This window comes from Staurois parvus, unplaced genomic scaffold, assembly GCF_062004578.1.
Source record: "Staurois parvus isolate SC_StPar_1 unplaced genomic scaffold, SC_StPar_1.0 ptg000388l, whole genome shotgun sequence".
NCBI classification, from domain to species: Eukaryota; Metazoa; Chordata; class Amphibia; order Anura; family Ranidae; genus Staurois; species Staurois parvus.
This window is the reverse complement of record NW_028318184.1, coordinates 354,601-380,483: the sequence shown is the minus strand read 5'-3', so window position 1 is coordinate 380,483 and position 25,883 is coordinate 354,601. Positions and strand designations below refer to the sequence as shown.

Here is a 25,883-nt window from a genome sequence, read left to right as displayed (position 1 = left end):
GGAGAGGGAGAAGAATGGGGGGGATGGAGGGAGGGAGAGAGAGGAAGAGAAAGATGGGGGAGAGGAAGAGAAAGGGGAGAGAGAGCGGAAGAGGAATATGGGGGAGAGAGAGAGGAAGATGGGGAGGGAGAGAGGAGGAGGAAGATAGAAAATGAGAAAAGGGAAGAGAAGGAGGAGGGAAGAGAGAGAGACGGGGAGAGAGAAAACAGAGGAAGATGCCCACTGTCTGGGGCTAGTGTAGTCCTCTCAGACTAAGTCCCTTACTGCAAGTCAGCTGGCAGCTGCTGCTCACTGTGGAGTTCCAGCCCTTCTCTTCCCATTCATCAGTGGAGGCAGAGCTGCACCTGCAGAGGAAGGTAATGTCTAACTGTGATGTTTTGTGTCTGTGTGAGCATGACCCGGCCGGCCATCCCTCCCATGTGCAATGTGTCAGTGAGTGATGACATCATCATGATTCCACGGCCTGCTCTTCTAGTGCCTGCTGGACCTTCTGATCTGTGTCATTGTTGGCGGTGGTGTGTTGTGTTGGATCTGTCACTATGTGAGATCGCTCAATTCAGGTGTTCTGTGTGTGTGTGGGCTGGGCTTCCTGCTATCACACCGTTTTATCTCGCCCCATTGCCTGGGGAACTCCAGCCTGAGATCTGTCAGAGTGTGGATCCATCATCCTCCACTCACTGCAACTGTCACCCTGCCACTGCCAGCCACAGATACATTCCGTCCGTGACACTGATTTGGTGCTGGTGGGATCTTATGGCACCTATTTTTGCAAATTAAAAGAAATTTAGCAGTTTTATGTTTTGTTGATGTAATATTTTCTACTTTTTTCTATATATATATATAAATGATATTATTATTTACCTGTTATTGACATACAAAATTACATAGAGAACATAGAACTATGCACATGCCAATCACAAGTCCTTACTGTACTCACACAGGTATACATACTACCTACACTTGGATCTGGCACCGCGGAACCTAGCAGTATGTTATTTTGTATTATGAGAGCAAACAGAGGCACCTACAGCAAACTCATAAAACACCATATGCAGATTTGTCTGTTACCCACAGTAACCAGATTCCATCTATTGGTGGCCTGACTTCAGCAGACATAAACCTAAGTGACAGCAGTGTACCTTTGCACTTGAGCTTTCCTGTCTGCTGCTTTGCCCTATAATAATCTCGTGTTACTAATTTGAAATATTTAGATCGTAAACTGTGTCAATTTCCTCAGCTAATATTTGTTTTGCGGCTGAACCACTAATTAAATTTTCAGCTTGTTATGTTTAATTGTAAGTAGATTCATGCAGTAACAAAAATATAAGGATGACTTTATTAGCTTTAAATGTCATCTGGTTAGCTGATCATTTTTTTTTTAGAAGTATCTTAAGTCATACAGGGACATGTTTGCATTTTAAATGAAAAAGAGGGTATATCCCACATGCTTTGTGATGCTTCTTTTCATTGTGATTGTCCATTTTACCTTGAGCCCTCTGGTGCAGCTGTGCATATTAACCAATCAGCTTCTGCTTTTACCTCTGGTTCACATATCTGTGACCGTGCGGGCCGCGTTTTGCACAGGCACGAGAGCCCATTCATTTGAATGGATTCCCGTGCCCCGGGACACGAAGGGAAGACGTCCCTGCACTTCTTTGGAAACCGCAGCCCACACGGGAATCAAGGTTCCCAGTACGGTTGCGATTTCCAGTGTGGGCGTCGTGCCATTAGAATTAATGGCACCCGCCCAAGGGTCCCGCATTGCTCTGTGCGGTTGGTGCTGCTTCAGGTATTTTTGTACGGGTCCCGCAGCCACACCACCCACTCATATATGTGAACCTAGCCTTATTGTCAAAGCATAATTGAATAAACTGAAGTTATAAGCTGATTGGTTACTATGCACAGCTGCACCAGAGGGCTCATGGTAAAATGCACACTAGTCTACAATAGGCACATATGATGGGGAAATGTATGACACCAAGCTGCTGGCACTTGCAGGGAAAGAAACAATTCATTAAAAAATGAAACAACGTGAACATAATATTAAATTATGATGTAAATTAACAAAAGATTTAAAAATGAATATATTTTCCTTCAATTTAAGTACATGAGTTTAAAACACATTATCAAGGATGATAAACAAAATCAGTCGGAAGAAGATCGACATAAAGAATTTAACATGTAGATAAAAGCCAAGAAACCTGTCTGTGTGCAGATGGGGACATTTCTCTTCACTTCTTGTCCGGACACATAGCAGGACATAACAGGAGATCTCACCAATCAAGGGGTAAACCCCTTCTCTATAACTGGCCTTACATGGATAGAAATTTTGCCAATTCCTTTAAATCAGACGCAGTTTGATCCATTGGTGTCATGAATGACACCACCCAGCTCATCAAGTTTAGTTTGAAAAATTGAAGGTGATGGTCAGAAAAAAGTTGATTGAACCATGACTGTAGCCAATCAGATGCAGCCACTGTCCATATATGTATTCTGACAGCTCTGGGTGATGGCTGCAGAATACAGCAGCTGGAGATTTGTCCATCCACGCTGTTTATTATGAATGGGGGAACCGAGAGGTCTACTTCCTTTCAGCCTGCTGGCTGAATGAGAGAAAATTAAACATTTAGACAGCTTTAGACAGTTGTTCCCCGCTGAACGATTTCTCCTTACCTCCTGTTTTAGTGACAACTCCAAAATATTGGATTTCCCTTTAGTTTTTGTAACAGACACAATGGTCTAATAGTGAGGGTAACTTTACCCAAAAAATACAAAGATAGTAAAAACACTAAATAGAGGTTCTAACCACAGCCTAAAATTAAAAAGAGTTTTGACTTTACATATTAATATAGTTTTTTTTCTCATATACTCCATCATCCTTAATCAGCAGTAGGTAGTACAGCTCAATACGTTGGTATCTGATAGTTCACGTGCTGTACTACTTACCTTCTATTTATTAAAGATAATGGAGTGTGTGGAATAAAGGGCTGCCTTTGTATTAATACCTCTCTGGTTGGAATGTATCTTCCTTGGTTGGAATGTGTCCAACACCTGAGGAGCTGCATAGACATGGGACATGATATGGTAAATAAAATGTACAACCTACTGATTTGCTGACAGAATGATATACAGTACAATTACATCAAGACAAATGTCAGCAGTTCTCCCCATCTTCCATTGTGTATAAAATACCATGACAAGAGCTATTACACCAAACTTCACGTGTCCATACAAAGTCCATGAGGATTACAGGATAATTCTGTACGGCTAATACATAATCCTACTATAGATGAGCTCCCAATTATTCATTTTCTGTTCAAACCAGCCTTTCTCAACAGTTTTAACACAAAGGAACCTTCAAAATAATTTTCCAGGCTCAGGGTACCCCCTACCAATAATTACTATATCTACAGCTCCTTACATTTGCTGATATTGCAAATAATAAAAATACAACAAGATAACACAATTATTGGTGCCAGTGGTTACTTATCTGAGTGGCAGGAATTGCCCATTGATCTAAGAACCTCAGGAAACCTTTGGAGGAACCCTAGTTGAGAAAGGACGGTCTAGGCGACACCACATTTTACAGACATGAGAAATGATCAATAGCCAGGGGACTGTACTTGTGTATGTTTTGTGTCTGTTCAGAAATAATGCACATAGGCAGCAGGTCTACTATGTCTTGCTTTACCCTGGCTTTAGTAATGAGTTAATGGCCTGTAGAGTTCCAGAATTCAGTCCCCACATATCTCTTACTTCGGGTTCCCTTTAATGTGATTCTGTAAAGGGTGATTATCAATAAAGTGACAGACTGGTTCAGTAATACATGAGGCGATACTATTTATTATTATTATAACAGTGATTTATTTTACCAATAGAAACATCTCGTCTCTGTCTTGACAAACTTTTATGCTGCATTGCGTCAGACTCCAGTCCGTGGTCATGGTGCCCCTAAAGGAAAACACAGTATATATTATACAAAGACAGTATGTGTGTATGGTTTCACTGTTACCTCTATATCCATAAATCAGTGAGGCAAAAGTTACCAGTGATATCTTACACTCTAATTGGTTACAGAACACATTACAGAACACAAAAGTGATGTAGCAGCTGGTAGGAGGTACCACAGCACTCTCAAGTAGCCTGGCATCTGGCACACAGGAAGTGCTGAATACCAGTGATGCCATCAGGGGCAGACTGACAACTCATGGGGCCCCCATGCAATAGGGGATCATGGGGCCCCTGTGTCCTTGCCCAAACTCAAAAAAGCCTATGAAAAAGGTACCAAGGGCATTTCATGAGGCCCCCTACTGACCCCGGGCCCTCGGGCACTCCCCGAGTTTCCAAATGGTCAGTCCGCCCCTGGGTGCCATAGACTCATGGCTGAGTGGCAGGGAAACTATAAACATGCTTTTATATGCACATTGGTATACTCTAGTGATGGGGTCATCTTTACTTTAACAAGCCTCTAACCTGTACCCTTAGTGTAAACCTATACTTCAATATCATAATTCACTCAAAATCGTTAAACTCTCAAATACATAATACTAATATCAAAATGATTATCACAATGGAAATTATTCCATCATTCCAATACTAACACCAAAGACACTTGACAGTTCTATGTCCCAAGCAAATGTATTCCATAATAAAACAAAGAAAACCATTCCAACCAGAACTCTAAGTTGAATGGTGTACCAGACTGTTATGGACATCATGCACCATCACACGGCCTTCACCCACAGTACTCCAGGACTGAGTAGTGCTCATGCAATGTTACTTAAAGGAGAAGTACAGCCAAAGCTCTTTTGGCTTTACTTCTCCTGTGGATCATAGAAGTACAGTTCGCTCTGCACTCCTGTGACCCGTTTTCAGCCATCAGCAGGCTGAAGCTCTCTGTCGGCTGACATCACTCAGCCAGTCCAGGCTGGGGAAAGATCCCGACTTTAAAGTCAGGATCCACCCCAGAGTCTTCTCTGTGCCTACTAGAGTGATTTCCAGCTTCTAGAAGGATTCCACTGGAATGGTATGTGGGCGGGGCCTTTGCACGCGGGAGGGGGGGGCACCTTTGCCTGAGGGCATACAGTACTTACAAATGCCAGGGACCAGGGTGAACCGCAGTCATGTGAACAAGTTTATAATTATGGTAGTCTCCTAATGCAGAGGTGAGCGTTCACATATAGTAAAAAAGCAGAGTTGTGTATTAGGTGGTGTCCCTTCGCTCTCTACATCATGACTTCCACTTGTTAGATTAAAAGTGGCGGGCTGAGCCACGCTGTCTCCACCAGCCAGCGTACCTCCATTACTTCATTCCCAGGAACAGAATGAGATCCCACTGGACATATAGCGTGGATCTTATGCATGTCCTGTGTTAACTCTTCCATACTGTACAGTCAGGCTGAGAACGTCCGTCATGCTGGTCTGCTTCCAGTGGCTATGGGAGATGAACCGCTATGGAGGAAGCCCAAGCAGAGACTTCTTCGTTGCCAAAGAACAACTTATCCAGGTACTATGCCTCGACTCGTTGCCATGGGGGTTACTTACTAAAATTGAAGAGTTCAAAATAGGGCCTGTGTGGTGTGTAAGATCATAACTTGGCCCTCCTGCCAGACACAAACTGAGTGCAGCATGTGCAGCACACCGCAGCAAAAATTGGGTGTGGTTTTTGGTGGCTTTAGGTAGCCATCACTATTTACATAGTAAGCCAAATGAAAAAAAAAGAACAGATTCCCTCATCCACATAAGTGAGGTAGATAAAGGAATCCTCTCTGCTGCGCTATTGACAGTGTGGACTCCCCCACTGTCAGAACATTGATTGTTAGACCAAATTCTGTCAGAAAAGGCCATACATGGACTGAAATTCACCCTCTCCCTACGGAACTTGCCAAATCTTAATCCATCTATAGCCAACTTACAACACAGGGTAAAGAAAGAGAAGAAGGATAGAGAAAGGGGATGAGTGGGAGAGAAATGGGGGGAGGAGGAATAGGATAGGAATAGATGGGGTGAGAGGAGGCAGGGAGGAGGGAAAGAGGGGGCAGGGAGCAGGAGGAAGAGAGAGGGGGGTCAGAGCTTCAGCAAGAAATACACCCCCCTGTTGCATTTGCCCACTGAAGTGACCCATGCAAATAAAAGGGTCCATGCTGCAACACCCCCCCCCCCGCAACAGCATGCAATGCATGTGGTTGCAGTGGGGTGGTGCAGCACTTGGAGGTTAAAACAGGTGGTGAGGAGTCAACATATGGCCTCCTCACCACCTGTCCAATGCCTCTGAAAAGTAATCTATGCAAGGATTGCTTTTCAGAGGAGCTGCAGTCTTTTTCCAAACAGCTGGGGAGGGAAATCTGCTAATGTCAAGGAGGAGAGGGGGATTCCTCATCAGTTACCCCTTCAGACTAAGCCAGCCAGGATGCACAACCTCTGCATGTACTCCCTATGCAATCCAGTTTGGTCTCTACACATACACCGCAAGCCCTCTTACTGCTGTGTGTACACTGTTTGGGGGTGGAGTGTGGGCAGGGCAGACAGCAGGGATAGGATGGGAGGAGGGCAGATTCAGTCTGCTCCATCCTGCTCATGTAACACACTGTGCTGAGCTCTGCCGATCCTGTGACTCATTACTTCACTGACAATAATGAGTAACAGGAGGATCGGCACAGCACAGTGCACCCACCCCCAGCCAGCACAGAAACTCCGGGGACCAGCAAAGACTAAATATGCTGCTACTGACAAAATACACTGGGTGCAGTGTGTGACAGGCAACATGATTTGTCACTGGTCCTGGGGAAGGGGCACCACTAAAATCTGGGGGGGGGGCACGAAGTCTACTCTGGACCCCCTCTAGATCCAGCACTGGTTCTAAATATGGTGCAGCTCTGCATAAAAACCAATCAGCCTCCAGATTTTATTGCCAAAGCTTAATTGAACAAGATGAAATTAGAAGCTGATTGGCTGCCATGCACAGCTGCACCAGATTCTGAGTGCACTGGTTTTAGTCAATCTACACCCATGTGTCATGCATATGTACTTGGTTACCCTTAGTAATAGCCTTGTTTCCTTACATGCTGACTTGACACTGTAGTGTAATGTATGTCATATCCTTTTAGTGCTTTGCAAACCCAAGTTCTTTTGGATACGCCAGCCCCAGTATGCACCCCTTTGAAAAACTTCAGACTAGGCTCTCAGAAAAGTTTTACAATCTTTACTGACCATCTTCAGTGTGACATATTATAAAAGTGCAATGCAAACATGTCCTAGCCTAACTGTTTGGTGGTCCAGACTTACCTTTACAGGTGGAAGTCCATAGCGGCAAAGTCTATACTTGGTGGCACCCCATTACAATTGGTTGTAGAAAATAGCACGCATCGGTCCCATCTTGGCTTCTGAATTTCAGCAGGGACAGCAGCAACAGATGCACAAAGGAGCCCTTGGACCTCAGCCTTTCCCCAATGTATATCACAGGTGGGTCAGCTGAAGCCCAAAAAGCCTGCGCACCAGAAATAGAAACCTTAACCCCTTCCCAACCCAGTCTGGGCTAAACAGACTTCTTAAGCAGTTTCAACCTGCTTACAGGTATATGCATAGTTACATTGGTCCAGCTATGCAAAAAATGCCAAACTTGCCATTCTTCTTTAGGTGCCAATATAATGTATGATGTGCAGAAAAATATTGTACTAAAACATCCAAGCCAAATGCAACCGATCAGAGAGTAAAAAAATCCAGAATATGTTTCACCTTGTCATCACCCACACACAATGAAATATTGGTTTTTGGAAGAGTAGATCTTTAAAAGAAAATCATAAAATTGTCTTGTTGCCACATAATGAACAATCATTCCTTTTTGGCTATGGATATCTTTAAAAAGTAACACATCTATGGTTTTGAAGAACCAATTTTATTTTTCCATGAAATCCTCACTCTACAGATACCTGTTAGTGCATTGGCAAGATTTTTAGATCAAAAGTCTGGTCACTATAAATCAAAAAGATCTAATTTTATTGATCACAGCTTTATCAGTAATCTTTTTTTTAGATTTCATCGGTGTACAGGTATGTCATTAGTACTTTTATCTCCTATTACTTTTATCATCCATCAGAAACAACTTGTGTTTCAGTTTTTTTTTGTTTCATAGTCATCTCCCTGCTGTTTCTGACTCTCTGTTGTACAATACTTTCTGATAATTTCCATCCACTGCCCTCTATGAACATCATAATTTACTGTTAGATGTCAGGATTGCTCTGGGGCACAAAGAAGAAAAACATGAAATCAGTGGGAGGTAACAAACCTCTTAATGCACACCTGTTATGTCCTAAAAACTTATTAAACTAACAGTACTGAGTACTTAGGCATTTTGTGGTTCCTGTAAACCTGTGATAATCTCCAAATTAATCCAGTTCATAACTAGAGTATTAAAGATGTCATCTTTTAATACTCTCCTCCATACGATCCCCTGAAGCCTGCCCTGTTCATTTCTGTCCCGCCAACCAGACACTACACAACAACTAACATAAAAAACCAATAGGTGACCAACTGGAGTTTATTTCCATAGCAGTCTTTTACTAACAAAATGTATAAACCTGGTAGCTCTCCCCCACTTTGTCTTTTCCCCTATATTGGCATTGTGTCCACAGTAGCATTTGCGTAGGCAGAGCAGAGTAGGACTGGCCATAGAGGGATTACTTTGACGCAGTTGGCCAGCTTAAACAAGTATTGCAATATGTGTGAACTAAATATCCGTATTTTTTATTGCAAAGTCTACTGGAAAGGGTATATAGCAGTGTGCAAAGGGTCTTTCAGAATTTCTAGTGTTAATATGTGGTTACACCCCCTTAGCAACTAATGGATAAATGCATTGTACTAGCTATTGGGATTTGAGCACAGGTATATCTTGTTTTTTGGTATGTTTGACTGTCGATCTTGTGGTTGAAGACTGCATGAACTCTCCTCCATACAATCCTTGAAGCCCACTCTGTTCATTTCTGAAGTATCAACCAGATACAAACCACCCCAATTACATTTCTTTTAATTTCTTTAACCACTTTGTATACCAAACCCCTTGAAACCTAGGCCATGCATCTCCACTTCTAGCTTTCATAGTCCAGGCTTAACTGTAGAAGGAGTTTGCCCTTTACCAAGCTCGACAGTGAACAGGAACTGCCCTTGAACATTGTAACTGCTGTTAGCTTGTCTTTCCTGTCATGGATTTTAAAGAGTTATTTTAGCCAAACCACTTTTTATTTTTTAATTGTGGATAGAATGAAAGGTGTTACAGCTGTAGTCAGGTTTTTATTGCTATAAAACTTAGAAGCTTACCAACACTCCAAGACGTGTTGCACTGTTATATTGTGAAGCATTATGTCACAGAGTTCATACTAATGTTTTGGGACCTCAAACAGTTCCTTTCTAACAGAAACATCGTGGGACAGCAGTAAAAAGCAGAAGCAACTTGTATTTTGGAATTGTTTGATTCATTGTCCCCTTTGTGCTCTGTAGAGACTTTGTCATACATTAATTTTGGATAATAGCTTTGGATTGCCCTATAACCATTATAATGTAGATATCAGGATGGGTTTGAGGCCTCGCAGGTCTTTCTCAAGACACTATAGTGATGGCAATGACAAGCAGTTATAATCATTATATACAGAGTGCACACTAAAAGCTATCAAGGTCAACCCACATAGTGATGTCACAATGTCACCAAAATAGTGCAAAACATAAATAAGGCAAGCATAGACAGAGAATATACGAAAGTGCATAGAGCATAATCCATACTAAAAAAAAGAATATCATGATATGGATAATGGATGTAGCACTTTTTCATATGCTGTGGCCTCTACATGGGTTTTTATTGCTGTATGAGGCTTGGTTGTGGAAATCTGAGATTTCCCCTTACTTTCTGTCTAGCTGACATCATTGCCACCAGAACAGAATGCCAAGGGACATTTTAAATGTATACACAGACAACAGTAAAAAGCAGATTGGGGGTGCATTTAGCTGTCTGTGTCTCACGTTATGATTTCCTCTCACTTTCTGTCTTACTGAAATTTGATTCACATTGACAGGAATCAGTGGGTAGCCCTGCCCATTTGCACCACTAAGGCTTTTCATTGACCATTCAAAACTTAAATTACAGGACTTCAACCACCCATCGAGTTTTTGCCAATGAATTGTTGAATAGCGAAGGTGGTACTGTGATGGAGGTAGGGCTTACTGCTGACTTTGACTAACGTCGAGACCCTGAACAAAGTCAGGGCTTGGAATCCAGAAAACTAACAAGGGCACTTACTGACACTAACGCATTCCTGCATTTCAGCAATACTGTTAGCTTAGCCAGTTTTTAGGACCTGACAGGTTAATTTTATTTGAAAATAAAGAGTCACAGATGCATGTATGCACACTACTATTCCTACTGTAATTTCGGTTACTGGGAAAAAGACATTGCCTAACATCCAACAGCTTCATCACTGGTTTCCAAAAGACATATTTCAAGGAGTATGCCAAGATCCTTGAAATATGAAGCACTCATTTATGCAAAGACCAACTTCAGAAAGGAAGTAAGGATCCTTCACAGCAAAAGCCTGTAATGGGGTGTGGGAAGTTACTGCCTTGTAGTTCAATTTGGTATTTGCACAGAGCACCCTGCTGTATTAAAAACAAACTTAAATCAATTTGCATGTGCCTGGAAGACTACTACAGCAGTTTAAGGTGACTGTGAGTACAATACATGGTGACCTTGTCTTTAGGATCATGAACTTGATGTAAAGCAACCCTGTTTAAGAAGATATATATATGTAGCTCCCCTATAGATAGCCAGGGGGGGCTAGTGGCTATTTTCTAGATAGAGAGGCTGAGCAGCAGCCTGGGAATAGTCAGCAGAGTCAGATTTTGGTCAGGGCTGAGAGGCTCTGCAGATAAGTTACTTGATACCTTCCCCTGCTCTAGAATCTTGGAGAAGATTCTAGAAGCAATGGGTGGGGGTGAGGAACGGCTGAACTGCATACTTAGGGGATCCTAACCAATCCCCAGGCAGGAGGCCTGGCATGGGGTCAAGCCATCCCTTACATATGACTGGTCCTGCTCAGCAGCTGGAGAGTTTGGGTGGAATATATGAGAGAGGGAGATATGCACGAGCCTGGGAGGGGGCCAAGTGGGAAGGGGGCTCCCTAACGGTTGATACTTGGACAGGAGGATCGCTCAGCCTCACCGATGGAAGGCATTGGAGGCCCTTGCCCAGAAATTCCTCCAGGCAGCTGGGTAAAGAAGAGGATTTATCTGGAGTCTGAGGTGGTACACCAGGAGACACTGGAAAGCTCTACAAGAACATAAATTTTGTCTTTGGACTTGCATATAGTTGCCAGGAAGTTGTCTTCAGTTTTCAGTTCCCTTACCTTATCTAAGATCAAATACCCCTAATAAAACTTAAAAAACAAGCTCAAGAACTGTTTACTGTCTCTGGAATGCAAGTCTGTGGGAAATGTGTGTTGCCTGGCTGTGCCAGACTATAGGGGGGCCCAAATCTTTAGCAAGTCCTAAGAGGGTAGTACTAAATATAGTTCTATTTTTGGTGGCCTGTGATTTAAAAATCCACTGCCTCTGTGGTATTTAATACCAGTTTGTTGAATACCTACTCCCCTGTTACCTGCTGTGGTTCCTCCTGCAAGCTCGTATAGCCTGTAATGATGTGGGAGCCAAAGGAACCACAAGGGGAACAGAAAATCCATAAGAGGGAGCAGATGTTCACATACTCAAAATTGTTGAAATCCTGCAGTAGACAGGGGTTTATCACACAGGTCTACAGGAATGAAAGTATACATGCTCTTAGCTAGAAATAGTCTGTCACATTCAACCTCTGCTTGTTCTGTAACGTTGAGTATGTTTTGTAGCTTCTCCAAGCTACTTCTTCAGTTTTAATGAGTGTCAGAAACAAAGGCCACCATTTTTATGCAAACAGATAACATAGAAACCTCAGTCCAATCACCATGGAATGTGTAGATCAGCCTTTCTCAACCAGGGTTCTTGCAGGTTCTACCTTGGCCTTAAGACCCCTACAGCTCTCCATAACTATGCATCTTGGTGTTCTTCATCATGAGGAAAACTTCCTGATCCTTCTTAAGTCTTCTAGTCCCATCATTCTTGGACTTCCGTGGTTGCAGAAACACTCACCCTATCTAGACTGGAACTCTGGCTAAGTGTTCTCATGGGGGTCGCAATGTCATCAGTCTTGTCTCCCCAAAGGGCTCCCACCTCTCTGTGTACCTGTGGCTGAGGTCACCACCTCTCTAATGCTCCCTCCGCATTATCAGGCCTTCCAAGATGTCTTCTGTAAAAAAGCTGCTGACAGTTTGCCTTCTCACCATCCCTATGATTGTGCTATTGACCTCCAACCTGGATCTACTCCACCTCTCCATCCCTGAGACTCAATCCATGTCTGAGTATGTCCGGGAAAATCTGCAGAAAGGATTTATCCGTAAGTCCAATTCTCCTGCTGGGGCTGGCTTTTTCTTTGTGGAGAAAAAGGATGGTACGATCCGGCCCTGCATAGATTATAGAGGTCTGAATGTCATCACCATTAAGAATCGGTACCGGCTACCTATGATTTCTAAACTCTTTGACAGGCTTCGTGATGCTCAAATTTTCAGAAAGCTAGACATCTGTGGAGTGTACAACCAATTAGGATCCGAGAAGGTGATGAGTAGAAAACAGCTTTCAATACCAGAGATGGGCATTATGAATATCTTGTAATGCACTATGGCTTGTGTAACTCCCCAGCCGTCTTGCAGAACTTTGTTAATTGCATTTTCCTCTGATCTCGTATACGTGTGTGTCATTCTCTATCTGGACAACATACAAATTTTTTCTCCAGATTTGAAACACTCATCGTCAGCACATATGTTTGGTTCTTCTACGTCTCCGGGACCACCACTTGTATGCAAAGTTGGAGAAGTGCCTATTCGAGCAAACCCAAGTTCCTTTCCTAGGCTACAGAGTCATGGATAAAGCGCTGCTTGTGGATTCAGCTAAACTTCAAGCCATCTACAACTGGCCCCAGACCTCTGTTCTGAAAATCACAGAATGCTTCTTAGGATTCACCAATTTCTGTCACCAGTTCAATCCTGACTATTCCTCACAGGTGGGCCCAATCACTTATTTACCCGAAACGGTGCCAATGCCAGAACTTCTGAGGCAGTCGAGGCTTTCCACAAACTCAAACCCACCTTTCTCTCTGCATCTATTATTGTATGTCCGGAAATTTTCCCGCCTTTCTTCTTGGAGGTAGATGCTTCATCTTTGGGAGTGAGGGCTGTCCTTCGCCTGCTGCCAGACTTAACTTTGACATTACCTTGTGGCTTGGTTCCAAAAATGCCTGTGCTGTTGCCTTGTCCAGATTATTTGACATTGCTGACTGAGTGCCATGTTGAACCGGAACCTATTATTTCTGCCAATAATATCCTGGACATCACTCATCTTCAGTCTTCATGTATCCCATACATATCCAAGCTTCTCAAATGGGCAAATGACTCTAAACTCTCAAGACATCCTGGTGTGAAACGTGCCTTCCTGCAGCATTACTACTAGTGGACCTCACTTTGGAAGGATGTTGAAAAATAGGTCCAGGTTTGCACCATTTGTGTACAGTCTAAGTCCTCCACGTTTGGTCCAGCAGGTTTATTTTTACCCCTACCAGTTCCAGGTGTATCTTGGTGTTGTATCTCCATGAACTTTATCCTCCCTCAGCAGACTTCACCGTTATCTGGGTGGTTGTGGACGGATTTTCTAAGATGTGCCACTTAACTCCACTTCCAGGACTACGCTCTACTACCACTATGGCTTCCATCTTCATTAAGGAAATCTTCCGTCTTCATGGTATGCCCTCAAACATTGTCTCTGATAGAGGAGTTCAATTTACAGCCCACTTCTGGAGGGCTCTGGCCACATCCTTTGGAATCAAGTTAGACTTCTCCTCAGCCTTCCATCCACAGTCTAATTGGCAAACTGAAAGAGTCAACCAGAATGTGGAATGGTATCTTCAGGCCTTCATTTCTGCCCACCAGGATTATTGGGTAGATCTTTTACCCTGGGCAGAGTTTGCCCTCAATAACCACGCAAATGCGAGCATTGGTGAGCCGCTCTTTTTCACGGTCTATGGTCGCCATCCTTCTGTATCATTCCCTGTTCCCATCTCTTCAGCCTGCAGCTGCAGAAATGAAACAATCTTTCAACTCCATCTGGGAAGATGTTTCCAAAAATTTACATCTGGCAGCTTCCAAGTACAAAGTAGCAGCAGATCGGCATCGCCATGTGAGTCCCAAATTTCTTAAGCCTGGCTCTAAACCAGTGGGGAGAGCTTGTAAGGGGGGAGGCGGTACTGTCACAAGTAACCTGTAGTTTCTTGCTTGTGTATTCTTACCTCCTTGCTGCAGTCCTTTTCCTGCCCTGTTTCCTTTCACATGTGTGGTTTGGCTGTGCTCTCTTATGGGCGTAGCCTGCTATTCTATTTTATATCCTTCCCTTCCATCACTTCCTGGCCCACCTCTTAGTTTTCTTGCCTATATAAGACATGCTCAGTCTAGCCCACATTGCCTGAGCAACTTCACAGTCTCTGAGCTCCCGTTCCTTGTTACTCGTTTCCTGTGCCTGACTACCCATGTACCGACCCGGCTTCCTTCACCATCTGTGCTTGTTTGCTACCTGTCCTGACCTGGCTTGTCTCCCGGATTTCCTTTTGTCTCCTGCTGGTTGTACTCTGCATACGCGAGTGGTCTCCACATCCTCAGCTGGGCGTACCTGGGGGCCTCAACCTGGTTTCAGCTTGCTGTAAGTCCATCCCCACCATCAAGGGCTGGTTCACCACCTGGTGAACAGGCTGGGGTTTCGACTCCGCGCCCTGGGGAACCCTGAGTTGGTGATCTACAAGGGTTCACTACCACAGATGCTTGACAGACAAATGAGAATCATCATAGATATATTCTTTTAAAGAGTGACTTTACACAGAGTGTGTGATCCTAATGACAAGTTCACTTCAAAGATGAATTACCCTTTGTGTTAAAAGTAATGAATTGCCATTTTGCTCCTCAATTGTCGGTAATGCAGCTTGAAGTATGTAAAAACATATACAAGAGGAAATGTGTCAAGGAGAGAAGGAAAGGGGTTGCAATGTTTTCAGGTGTATAAGGCATCAATCCTTTAGATATGCATATACTGTATAGCCCTTATCTATCTCAACCTGCCAATTATAGGATAGCTTAGCTAGCCTGTACATATAATAGGATGATGGGCTGAATTTATTTCACTTGCTATGCTCAGAGCTCTGCATCTGCATTTCATTTTATCAGGATTCCAGTTCAGCTCTGAAAGGGTAGCAGGAGAAAACGTAAAGGATGTATCTATACCAAGGGTCTTCAAACCTTCTTAAAAAAAGGGCCAGTTTACTGTCCTTCAGCTTTTAGGGGAGCCGGATGTTGGTGTCAGTGGGAGGAATAGTATACCATCATTGGTAGTGGGAGGAATAGTACCCCATTGCTGGTTTAAGTGGAAGGAATAGTGTCCAATTGTTGGTGTCAGTAGGAGGAACAGTACACCATTGTTGGTGTCAGTGGAAGGAAGATTGCCTCACTGTGGGCGTCAGTGGGAGAAATAGTGTGTTGTATCAGTAAGAGGAAAAGTACCCCAAGGGCTGGACAAGGGCACACCCAGCCCGCAGTTTAGAGACTACTGATCTATACACTTGCTTCCTTCGCCTGGATATACCAAAGCAGCTAGGCAACTTAAGCAAAGCCTATATAAGATGATACTACATATCCCAAGCACCTGTAACTCACCTCTGCATTTTACAAAGTCCTCGGACAGCATAAGAAGAGAAAAGAGAAACGTAAATCAGATGTTATTTTTGTTACCGGTTAGTCTAATCCTCACATTATAGTAAACTAAGTTAGCTTTTATCTACAATCACGACAGCTGAACATTTCCCAGAACTGAAAGAAAGCAAAGAATTCAATGTAAATGTCACTTCAGACGCTGGGCAGCCCAGTCCCTTTCAAACAAAAGTGGACATGTTTAATAAACTAATATGTGAAGTTACAGATAATTAACGATCACCTGCCATTGGTCTGTCTAAGTTGATGATGTAATTGATTGTTATGGGTAATTGGAAAGAGTAACTGATTGTTATAGGTTATTGGAAAGAGCACCTTCATAATAAGCGTGGAGTGTTGTACATATGATGAGATCACAGAAGTGTAGGCCTATCCAAAACAAATAAGTCAGCATGGCCATCTGTCATCTTCTTACAAGACAACTGAGCACGGGGGAGGTGGATGCTGTACCTATTTATTTTAGCACTTAAAGTGTTACTAAACCCACATCAGTAAAATCAATCTGTATATGCCGTACAGCATGCTTGTTATACTCATTGTGAAACCTAAGAGGTTAATCCTCTACATTGTGTAAAAAAGGATATTTGATCCTGTTTTCTCTGATCTTCCCCTTATTCCATAGTCCCCAATCCATCTGCTGATAGAACAGAGCCTTTGGGGCAAGCTGCACATGCTCAGTTTGGTGTTTATTGTTAGAGAGAGTTTTTTTTTTTCTTGGGAGGGTACACAGGGCCAATCAGTGCTGTCCAGACAGAAGGTCAGGCGTCCTGCAGTCTCAAAGGACAATCAGGGGAAAATGAAAACTCCTCCTATGAACTTTAACCAGTGCTTTGCTGGACACTGATAGAAGTCATAAGACTGCTCTAACTGCTGATGAGAATAGGTATTTAGCAGTTTATATTTACTAAAAAAAAAAACTGCACTTCCATGTTCTGTGTACTGTGGGAGACTAAATATAGTGAATGCAGGGTCCTGGGTTTAGTAACAATTTAAAGCCCAATTGAACTGTAATGCAGTCAGACTTCATAATCAGTAATCAATGCCTTTTTTTTTTTCATTTTTCAGCTGTACTATTTGCTGCAGATAGGGTTTACGGTACATACTCTGTGCTGGCAGCACGCTGAAGAGTTGGACCGCTTCTCAACTCAGAGTGAGCAGTCTAACACACTACCCGGCCCAATCAACAGTGCTGATTTAATTGAAAGCATTTTATTATAAGCCCAAAAAAAATATCTGTTGATCGCGCTACAAATCCAGTAAACTCCTACTTGTTATCTCTGGACCCTCATCAGTTCTCTCTGTAAACTACAGAACACCTCCCCTTATGTTGTGAGGATGAAGAGGGGGGAGGTGTTTTATAGTCTCAACACACACCTTGTCCTAGGTTGCTTCTTTGTAAAATGAGCATTTGAAAATTAGAAAACTAATTCAGTCACCACACCTAGGAACTAACAAGCTACAATATTTTGCAATTTTGCTCTTGTGTTTAAGGTATTTCCAAGCAAAAAACTGTTAAAAATACAAAGAGACACTGACTATGTATAACCTAGGAATCCAGGACTTTTGGGAGCCCCTCCACGAGACATTGGTTATGCAAATCCTTGGAAGCCAGGACTGTTGAGGGACACACCTATGAGACATTGGCTATGCATATTCTTGGAATTCAGGATTGTTGGCGGGCCCTCCCAACAGACATTAGCTATGTATATCCCTGAAATACAGGATTGTTGGCGGGCCCTCCCAACAGACATTAGCTATGTATATCCCTGGAATACAGGATTGTTGGCGGGCCCTCCCAACAGACATTAGCTATGTATATTCCTGGAATACAGGATTGTTGGCGGGCCCTCCCAACAGACATTAGCTATGTATATCCCTGGAATACAAGATTGTTGGAGGGCCCTCCAATGAACCATTGGCTATGTAAGCCCTTGGAATCCAGAACCTATGTATATCCCTGGAATACAAGATTGTTGGAGGGCCCTCCAATGAATCATTGGCTATGTAAGCTCTTGGAATCCAGTCCTATAGGTACCTCCTAAGGCAGGCCATACATGGGTCGAATTCTGATTGAATTTTCTTTCGAAAATCGGACGTTTTGTGCGTTTTGTAATCCAATGGTGCCACCATTGATTTCAAAATTCAACCAACCAAATCTTCTATCTCATGTTGCTACAGAAAGGAATTTTCGTGGCTGAGAATTTTCTTTTCTTTCCAGGTCACAGCTCATGCTCATTTCTTTTTTGATTATATTTCTAGCACGATTCTCCCATTAATGATTAGAAATGTGTTGATTTTTAAAAAAATTTCCAACATGCCCAATCACTCAAATTTGATGGCCTCAAGAAAATCGTACGATGCTGCAGCCCATTAATGTTGTAAAATTTGAAAGAAAAAGTAACGATCTTAGTAACGATTTTCAAAAGAAAATTATTTTGCAATTCAACCCATGTATGGCCTGCATAGGACACATGAACTATGCATACCCATACAATCCAGGACTGTTGGGTGCCCCCTATAAGAAATTAGCTATTGGTCCACCGATTTCTAACACTGGCCTTGTTTATAGGTGCACTTTAAAAGAACACTTCTGAAAAGCAATTAGCATACAGGCTATGGTCTTACATAAAATGGAGTTTCAATGATCATGAATTCAAAATAAACTTTTAAAACAATGGGCCAACATCTGTTTTCCAGCCACACAACAAGTCCTAAAACTCAACTTTCTGTGTTCCCGAACGTTTTAATTATTGCAGGATGTCTTATGGTTATATGAGATATTTTTTCAAGCCTAGACCAAACACCGTGGATAAGCAATTATTTAGGTCATAAATCTCATAGCCATATATAGAAAAATGTGGACTCTGAGGTTTTGTGTCTAAAGCGAGCCAAGCAAGTGATTGGATTTGATTAAATTAGCTACTATGGAGAAGGCAGCAAAATAGCTGCGAGTCTGACATTCCTTTGGAAATGCGTTTTGTCATAAATGAAAACAGTCTAAACACTTTCTGATCATGTTCAAGGCAGGCGATATGTAGATGTCACCTCCATCATTGCCCAAATGTGAGCTTTATTCAGCCTCATCACTCAGATATACAGACAACTGCTGTACATTTCAGTCTGTCGTTGATTTTCTACCCTGTGTGTTGCACTTGTGACTTCCCGACTTGGATTTATTCCCAAATATAAGCTGTACGGCCCTCTATGGCTGTGTGCATGTGCCTTAGGGTCAGTGTGGACTGTAGCAGCAGGAATCAGAGATCTCTGCTGTGGCTCTAAGTGGCTAGGTGCGGCTGCTGGCCCTTTAACTATAATGACAGGTCCCTGGCAGCTGCACCTATTTATGCCTCTCTACACAGCCAGTGATTACCTGCAGTGATTTCTGATGGATTCACACAAAGGCTAATCACCGGCCCTAATCACCCGTGTGAATGTTGCCTAATGCAGCCACTTCATCTACGTAATGCTTTAACCCCTTCCCGCTGACAGTGTGCATATATGCGGCCCTGCTGGACTGGGCTTTTTTTTCCGTGGGGTCGCATGTATGCGTATCTATCTTTGTGCTGGGCGTGCTCCCAGCACAGATACCGGGGTCTCGCCAGGAGACCAGGGTCCTGTACTAACTTTTGGGATCCAAAACTCTGGGTTCAGGGTCACCTGATCACTGTGATAATCTCTGATTGGCTATCACAGTGATCAGTCACAGGGAAGCCCGCCCCTGTGTTTTCTCTTTGTCTGAATGGAGGAGAGAGATATATTGTATTTCTCTTTCCTTGCAGAGAGAAAAAAGCATAAGGCCCATTTCAGATGGGGAGAACCTGGCAGCGGATCCACCTGCTCAGGGGGAAATCTCTCAGTTGAGCCCTGCTGAACAGGCGGATGACAGGTCTGGTCAAGTGCCTGATGAAGGCGTCCTGCGAGACTCTGAAACGTTGCCTTGCTGTAACTATGTGATCGTTCATTAAAACTTTTGGACCCACATTGGTGATCCTCGGTGTGCTGGTGACATTCTCTCTGCTGATTCTGTTCGGTTCCAGCCGACGGTTGCTGCAGCACCCACTTATACACACAGCCATTTGTAACGCAGGAAATTGTGCGTTTGGATTGTACACTTGCAGGTCTGTGACACAGACATAACCCATTGTCTTCTATGAGGTGGTGAGATGGAAACACACCCGTCCATTTCCACCCGATTGTCACCTGATCTGCTGGACAGATGGGGAACAGATCCCCATCCATCTGTTTTTGGCGTACAGGATCGGAACAGATGCCGGCAGGTGTCAGCGGACTCTTGAGAGACAGACAGACTGACCCTAGGTTAACACCTAAGTGTTTTCTGCAGCATGTTGCAGAAACGCAGTACAGTCCATTTAGCATGATTTCCTATGGGACATGTTCACATCTGTGCGCTTTCACCCGGTGTGTTTTTTGGAAAGGGTCAGGGACTTTTTTGAACACAAAAAGTTGCGTTTTTGGTTCTATAGACTTCAATGGAAATGCTGCAGAAAAGTGTTTTTTAATGCATTTTGAGTTTTAAATCTGCTTAGCAACAAGAAAAAAGATGGAAAAAAACCGCATCAAAAAAGTGTCAAAAACACAAGTGCAAAAACGCAAAGCAAAATGCAGAAACAGCTCAAATTCAACCCACATAGGTGTGAACCTAGTCTGAGGCCCTGAGTAAGGCCCAGGGGCAGACTGACCAATTGAGCACTAGGGCACTGCCCGAGGGCCCGGGGTCAGTAGGGAGGCCCCATGAAATGCCCCTGGTACCTTTTTGGGTGTGCTTTGAGTGTGGGCAAGGACACAGGGGCCCCATGATCCCCTATTGCCCGGAGGCCCCATGAGTTGTCAGTCCACCCCTGGTAAGGCCCTTGTAGAAAGGGCCATTCAGTTGTAGTCTGACTCTCCTGTCCTTTTACTACATCTGGGAGAGACAGGTGCAGTCTCCAGCCCTGCTGTAGGCCGCCTGTCAAAGTCTACGGCAGTCTGCAGCTGGAGAGGCTGAATGCTGTACCGACAAAACCTGCGTACTGGACCTCTGTCCCTGAATGCACAGGGCCCTAAATGCCGGTAACACTCGGTACAGCATTTAGTTCCATCCAGCTACAGCCTGCCATAGACTTTGACAGGCTGCCTGCAGCGGGATTGAATGCTGCACCTCTTTCTCTCAGGCGCAATAAAATGCTGGGAGGGAGGCACTGCAGCTGGAGGGCCAAAAAGTTTGGCCTTTAATATACTTTAAATGCATTTCCAGTGAGTTGCCGTTCCAAAGTATAGCTGATGTCAGGCTATAAACTGATCCAGCTGCCTGTCATTTTCTCTTCTTGCTGTGTTACCCTCTCTGACCTCTGAACTCTTTTATTGGGCCTTTAATGTGATGGGCAACTTCAAAGACAAATGGGGGGGGGCTTAGTAGTTAAGGGGTGAGGCCAAGCTTTACTTTTATAGCGAAATTCTGAATGTGCATAGCATTTTAGCTGATTATATTTCTGTTTCTACAGATTAGACTTTTTCAAAAATTTTATCAGGAAAAAAAAATGATTAAAACATATTGAAAAGGTTCCAGAATAGACAAGAAGCCAAGGACAGTCATATCATCTATCACGACATACACCATCCTAAAAGTGGTCATGAACAGAATTAAAGTGTTACTAAACCCACAACAGTAACATCAGTCTGTATATGCAGTAAAGCATGCTTGTTATAGTCACTGTGGAACCTAAGGGGTTAATCCTCTGCATTGTGTAAAAAGGCTGCTTGATCCTGTCTTCTTCTACTGTCCCCAGTCCATCTGTTGATACTATAGCTCTCTATGATTTTCTCTGCACATGCTCAGTTTAGTGTGTATTGCTAAAGAGATTTCTTTTTCTGTGGGAGGGTATATGTGATCATCACAGGGCCAATCAGCACTGTCCAGACAGAGGGCCAGGGATTATGCAGCCTCAGAGGAGAGAGGAATGAGAATTCCACATACAAGCTTTAACCATTACTCAACTGGACACTGATAGAAGTCACAGGACTGCTATATACTACTGATGAGAAAAGGTATTTAGCAGTTTATATTTACTAAAATAATTGCATTTCCATGTTCTGTGTACTGTGAGAGACCAGATATAGTGAATGCAGGATCCTGGGTTTAGTAACACTTAAATACAATTCTTCCTTTGGACTTTAACGCTGGAAGGGTTGTATTTGTTTTAGACAGAATGCTGCATGAACAACATTCAGTGTTAATTGTTGACACTCACCAAAAGAGACAGCAACTGTGAGACCCCCCATGATTCCAGAGTCCCATCAGTCGGCATCACCCCAGCCGTCATCAGCACCAAGATAAAGATCCATACAAAACGCATCTTGTGTCTCATGCCACAAATCTGAAACAGAGGAGAAAAAATGATTGTTTGTTATGAAAAATCATTTCTGGCTGTCATCATTAAATAAAGTACATGTAAAGAACTTTTGCTGAGAAAAAAAATATTCCCCTCTGGATGATCAACGTACATTGCAGGGATTTTAACAAACTTTGTTGCCGATTCCTACCTTTTGTTATTCAGAAAAATTAGCTGTCTGTTTGTCTGTGTCCATGTGAAAAATTAATCTGTATGGGAATTGATTTTATGATTATCAATAAGCTGCTGTACCTCCAGTGCTGTAATGAGTAAAGTGGCAGGGTCTGCATCCTTTTAGATGTGATTTCCACCATCATATCTAAAGGGATGTTTCACCAAATATAGATATTATTATTATTATACAGTATTTATATAACAGTTTGCTCAGCGCTGTACATTACAATGGGAGACAGTACACGAGACAGCACAGTAACAATACAATAAAAAACACGTGGGGTTTGAGGGCCCTGCTCCTTGGAGCTTACAATCTAGGAGGGAGGGGATAGTGGTACGGGAGGAAATAGCTGTGGCGGATGGAGTGGTAGGAAGAGTGAAGGAGATCGGCAGTTAAGTGAGGGCGGGGTAGGCTTCCCTGAAGAGATGGGTTTTCAGAGTGCGCCTAAAGGTGAGGAGGGTAGGTGACAGTCTGATGGAATGGGGTAGTGAGTTCCAGAGGATGGGGGAAGCCCTGGAGAAGTCCTGGAGATGGGCATGGGAGGAGGAGACCAGGGAACTAGAGAGTAGGAGGTCTTGTGAGGAGTGGAGAGTACGTTTTGGGTGGTATTTGGATATCAGGTCAGTGATGTAGTTTGGGGCAGTGTTATGAGCAGCTTTGTACGTCAGTGTTAGTAATTTGAATTTTATCTGTTGGGCAATGGGAAGCCAGTGGAGGGATTGGCAGAGGGGGGTGGCGGATACGGAGCGGTTAGTAAGGTGGATGAGTCTGACCGCAGACTTCAGGATAGACTGAAGCGGGGATAGCCTGTGTTGAGGTAGGACGGTGAGGAGGGAGTTACAGTAGTCAAGTCGTGATATGATAAGGGAATGAATGAGTTGCTTAGTGGTTTCTGGGGTTAGGAACGGTCGTATTTTGGAGATGTTGCGGAGGTGAAGTTTACATGAGTTTTGAGCGATTGGACCTGGGGCTGGAAAGACAGATTGGAGTCTAGAATGACACCTAGTACTCTGGCTTGCGGGGTGGGGCTGATGGTGGCGTTGTTGGTCGTGATGGAGAAGTCGGGGGGGGGGGGGGTGGACTGGGGAGAAAACTAGGAGCTCGGTTTTGGCAAGGTTTAATTTGAGGAAGTGGAGTCACATCCAGTCTGATATGTCGTTCAGAAGGCTATTGATTCGGGCAGAGACTGAAGGGGTGAAGCGATAGATATGATTTCCACCATCATATCTAAAGGGATTTTTCACCAAAAATGACATTTTTGTTGCAGGCGATGCACAAAATCTGACTTGTATCTTAGTGAAGACTTCTGGGAAAATCAGTGAGCCAATCACACAAGCAGGAAATAGCATTTCTATGGGGGCTCTCTGTACCCCAGCTATGTACAGAACACTTCCAGATTGCCACATTGCTTTACATTTTACAGAAGATTACAGCACTGTCCTATCAGCTAGCTGGAAATGTGAGATAGCCATATATGATATTTGATATTAAATGATAAAGAAAAATTTTGAAAAGCACAAAACACAGTATATTCTCTTTTTGCAAAGAGTTCTGAGCCATTTATGTCACACGTTGAGATGGGCCCCAGACAGACAGGTTTCTCCATCTCACACAGCCGATCTATAAGATGTCAGGATGTTCCCAAGGCCAAGCAGACCTCATGTAAACCAAGGATCAGAGCAGTTTATATAGCATCTCTCCGGAGTGTGACTTTAATCTCTATAGGCTGATCTATGATGTCCGAAGACAGCTTGTTATACAATGCCTGACTTTCCTCTGAAAGCAGGATCTCAGCACAGGAAAAGTTTATTGATTCAAGAAAATTGTGCACCTTATCAGTATATATACCTTATATATGCTGATTATTTTTTTCCATGTTAACTGTCTTCCACGTGGTGTCTATGGCATGGTGGTGTCTATGGCTCTACTAGAAGGGTGTTTCTCAAACTTTTTTCAGTCAAGGCACCCTTTAAAATTATGGACAGTCCCAAGGCACCCTTTAAAATTTTTGGACAGTCTGGAGGCACCCCATTCTAAAATGGGGTGCCTCCAGACTGTTCATAGTTTTAAAAGGGCACCCCATTCTAAAATGTGAAAAACTATTCTAATAGTTTCATATAACACAGCAACATCCACACATGTAGGACATCCAACATTAGAGGGGATTCATTCTTGCAAAGCAAATACACTCTTGCACACTGGTACTGACTAGTATTCCAATGTTTCTCTTCTCCCTCAGTTTTTCTCCACCACTGAGCTGATGTGACCCCAGGACTGATGGAGAGGGGTATGTGAGGGTCAAACTAGAATGTTGTGCAGGCAGCTGACATCCTCCTTATCAACTGATGATGTCATTGGTTGTCAGGACGCCAGCAGCTAGAAGGTCATAATGGTGCACAATGAAAACCTGTGGCTTTGTGTAACTAAAAGGTAGGCTTCTTCCACCCGCTGACCTGTATACAAGTTTTGGACAATTTTTAGACATTTTGCCAAGGCATCCTTGAAGTAACCTCAAAGCACCCCAGGGTACCTGGGCACCCTGGTTGAGAAAGGCTGTGCTAAAAGTATGAAACCTGCCCCTTCTCTATTGTCCCCCCTAAAAAGCAATTTTCTGATCATCACTGGGGTCAAACCAACAGTCATTTTCAACCAGAATGTTCAAAAGAGTAAGATCGAAAATTTTAGCGAACAAAGAATGTAGTTTATGTTTGGGAATTTACATTTATTCCAAAATCAAATGTTAAAAGCAAATACAATTGTCACATTTGTCAAGTCATTGAATGTATTGTGAATGTTTTTATGAATGTTCACACACATATTTACAATGCTCAGCATAAATCAGTACACCCCTTTTAAAAAGTAAGCTTTTAATCAATATCTCAATGAACACAAGAACAATTTCCAACATTTTGACAAAACAGAGTTTTATAGAACATTTGTTTAGCTCATTACATGAAAGTAAGGTTAATAATATAACTTAGATTACAAAATCAGCACTCCAGAGTACAGAGTCCCAGTAGTCTTGTTCTTTTTCAGCATGGGCCTTGGCAAATTCTAGGCAGACTTTTTTGTGCATGGGCTTTAGGAGAGGCTTCCTTCGTGAACGACACCCATGCATGCTATTCCTCTGAAGTGTATGCCATATTGTGTCACAAGAAGCAATCATCCCAGTTTGGCTTTCTACTTCTTTAGCTAACTGCAGCGAACTTGCATGGCTATTTTCTTCAACCCTTCTCATCAGAAGACACTCTTGTAAACTTCTGTGGACGGCCTGGATGTCTCTGTGAGATGGTTGCAGTTCCATCTTTGTTACATTTTTGTTTCACTTTTGCTTCAGTATTCTGGCTAAGTAAAGCTTTGTTGATCTTCTTGTAGCCTTCACCTTTCTTGTGTAAAGAAATTATTTTCTTAGGCCTTGTGACATTTCTCTTCCATGTGGTGCCATTG

The 25,883-nt window shown here is 43.1% G+C and overlaps 1 protein-coding gene across 2 annotated transcripts in view; it reads right to left on the bottom strand.

Moving 5' to 3' along the window:
- The window catches only part of LOC149455743 (adhesion G protein-coupled receptor F5-like), a 268,072-nt gene that overhangs the window by 92,142 nt on the left and 150,047 nt on the right, over positions 1–25,883 (bottom strand). For both annotated transcript variants that reach the window (XM_089685891.1, XM_089685890.1), the window contains exons 2-3: positions 22,121–22,246; positions 3,873–3,951 (exon numbers count right to left, since the gene is read on the bottom strand). In XM_089685891.1, the coding sequence (XP_089542017.1) occupies positions 3,873–3,951; positions 22,121–22,237 (196 nt within the window). In that variant the 5' untranslated portion in view covers positions 22,238–22,246. The remainder of the gene's footprint in view (positions 1–3,872; positions 3,952–22,120; positions 22,247–25,883) is intronic.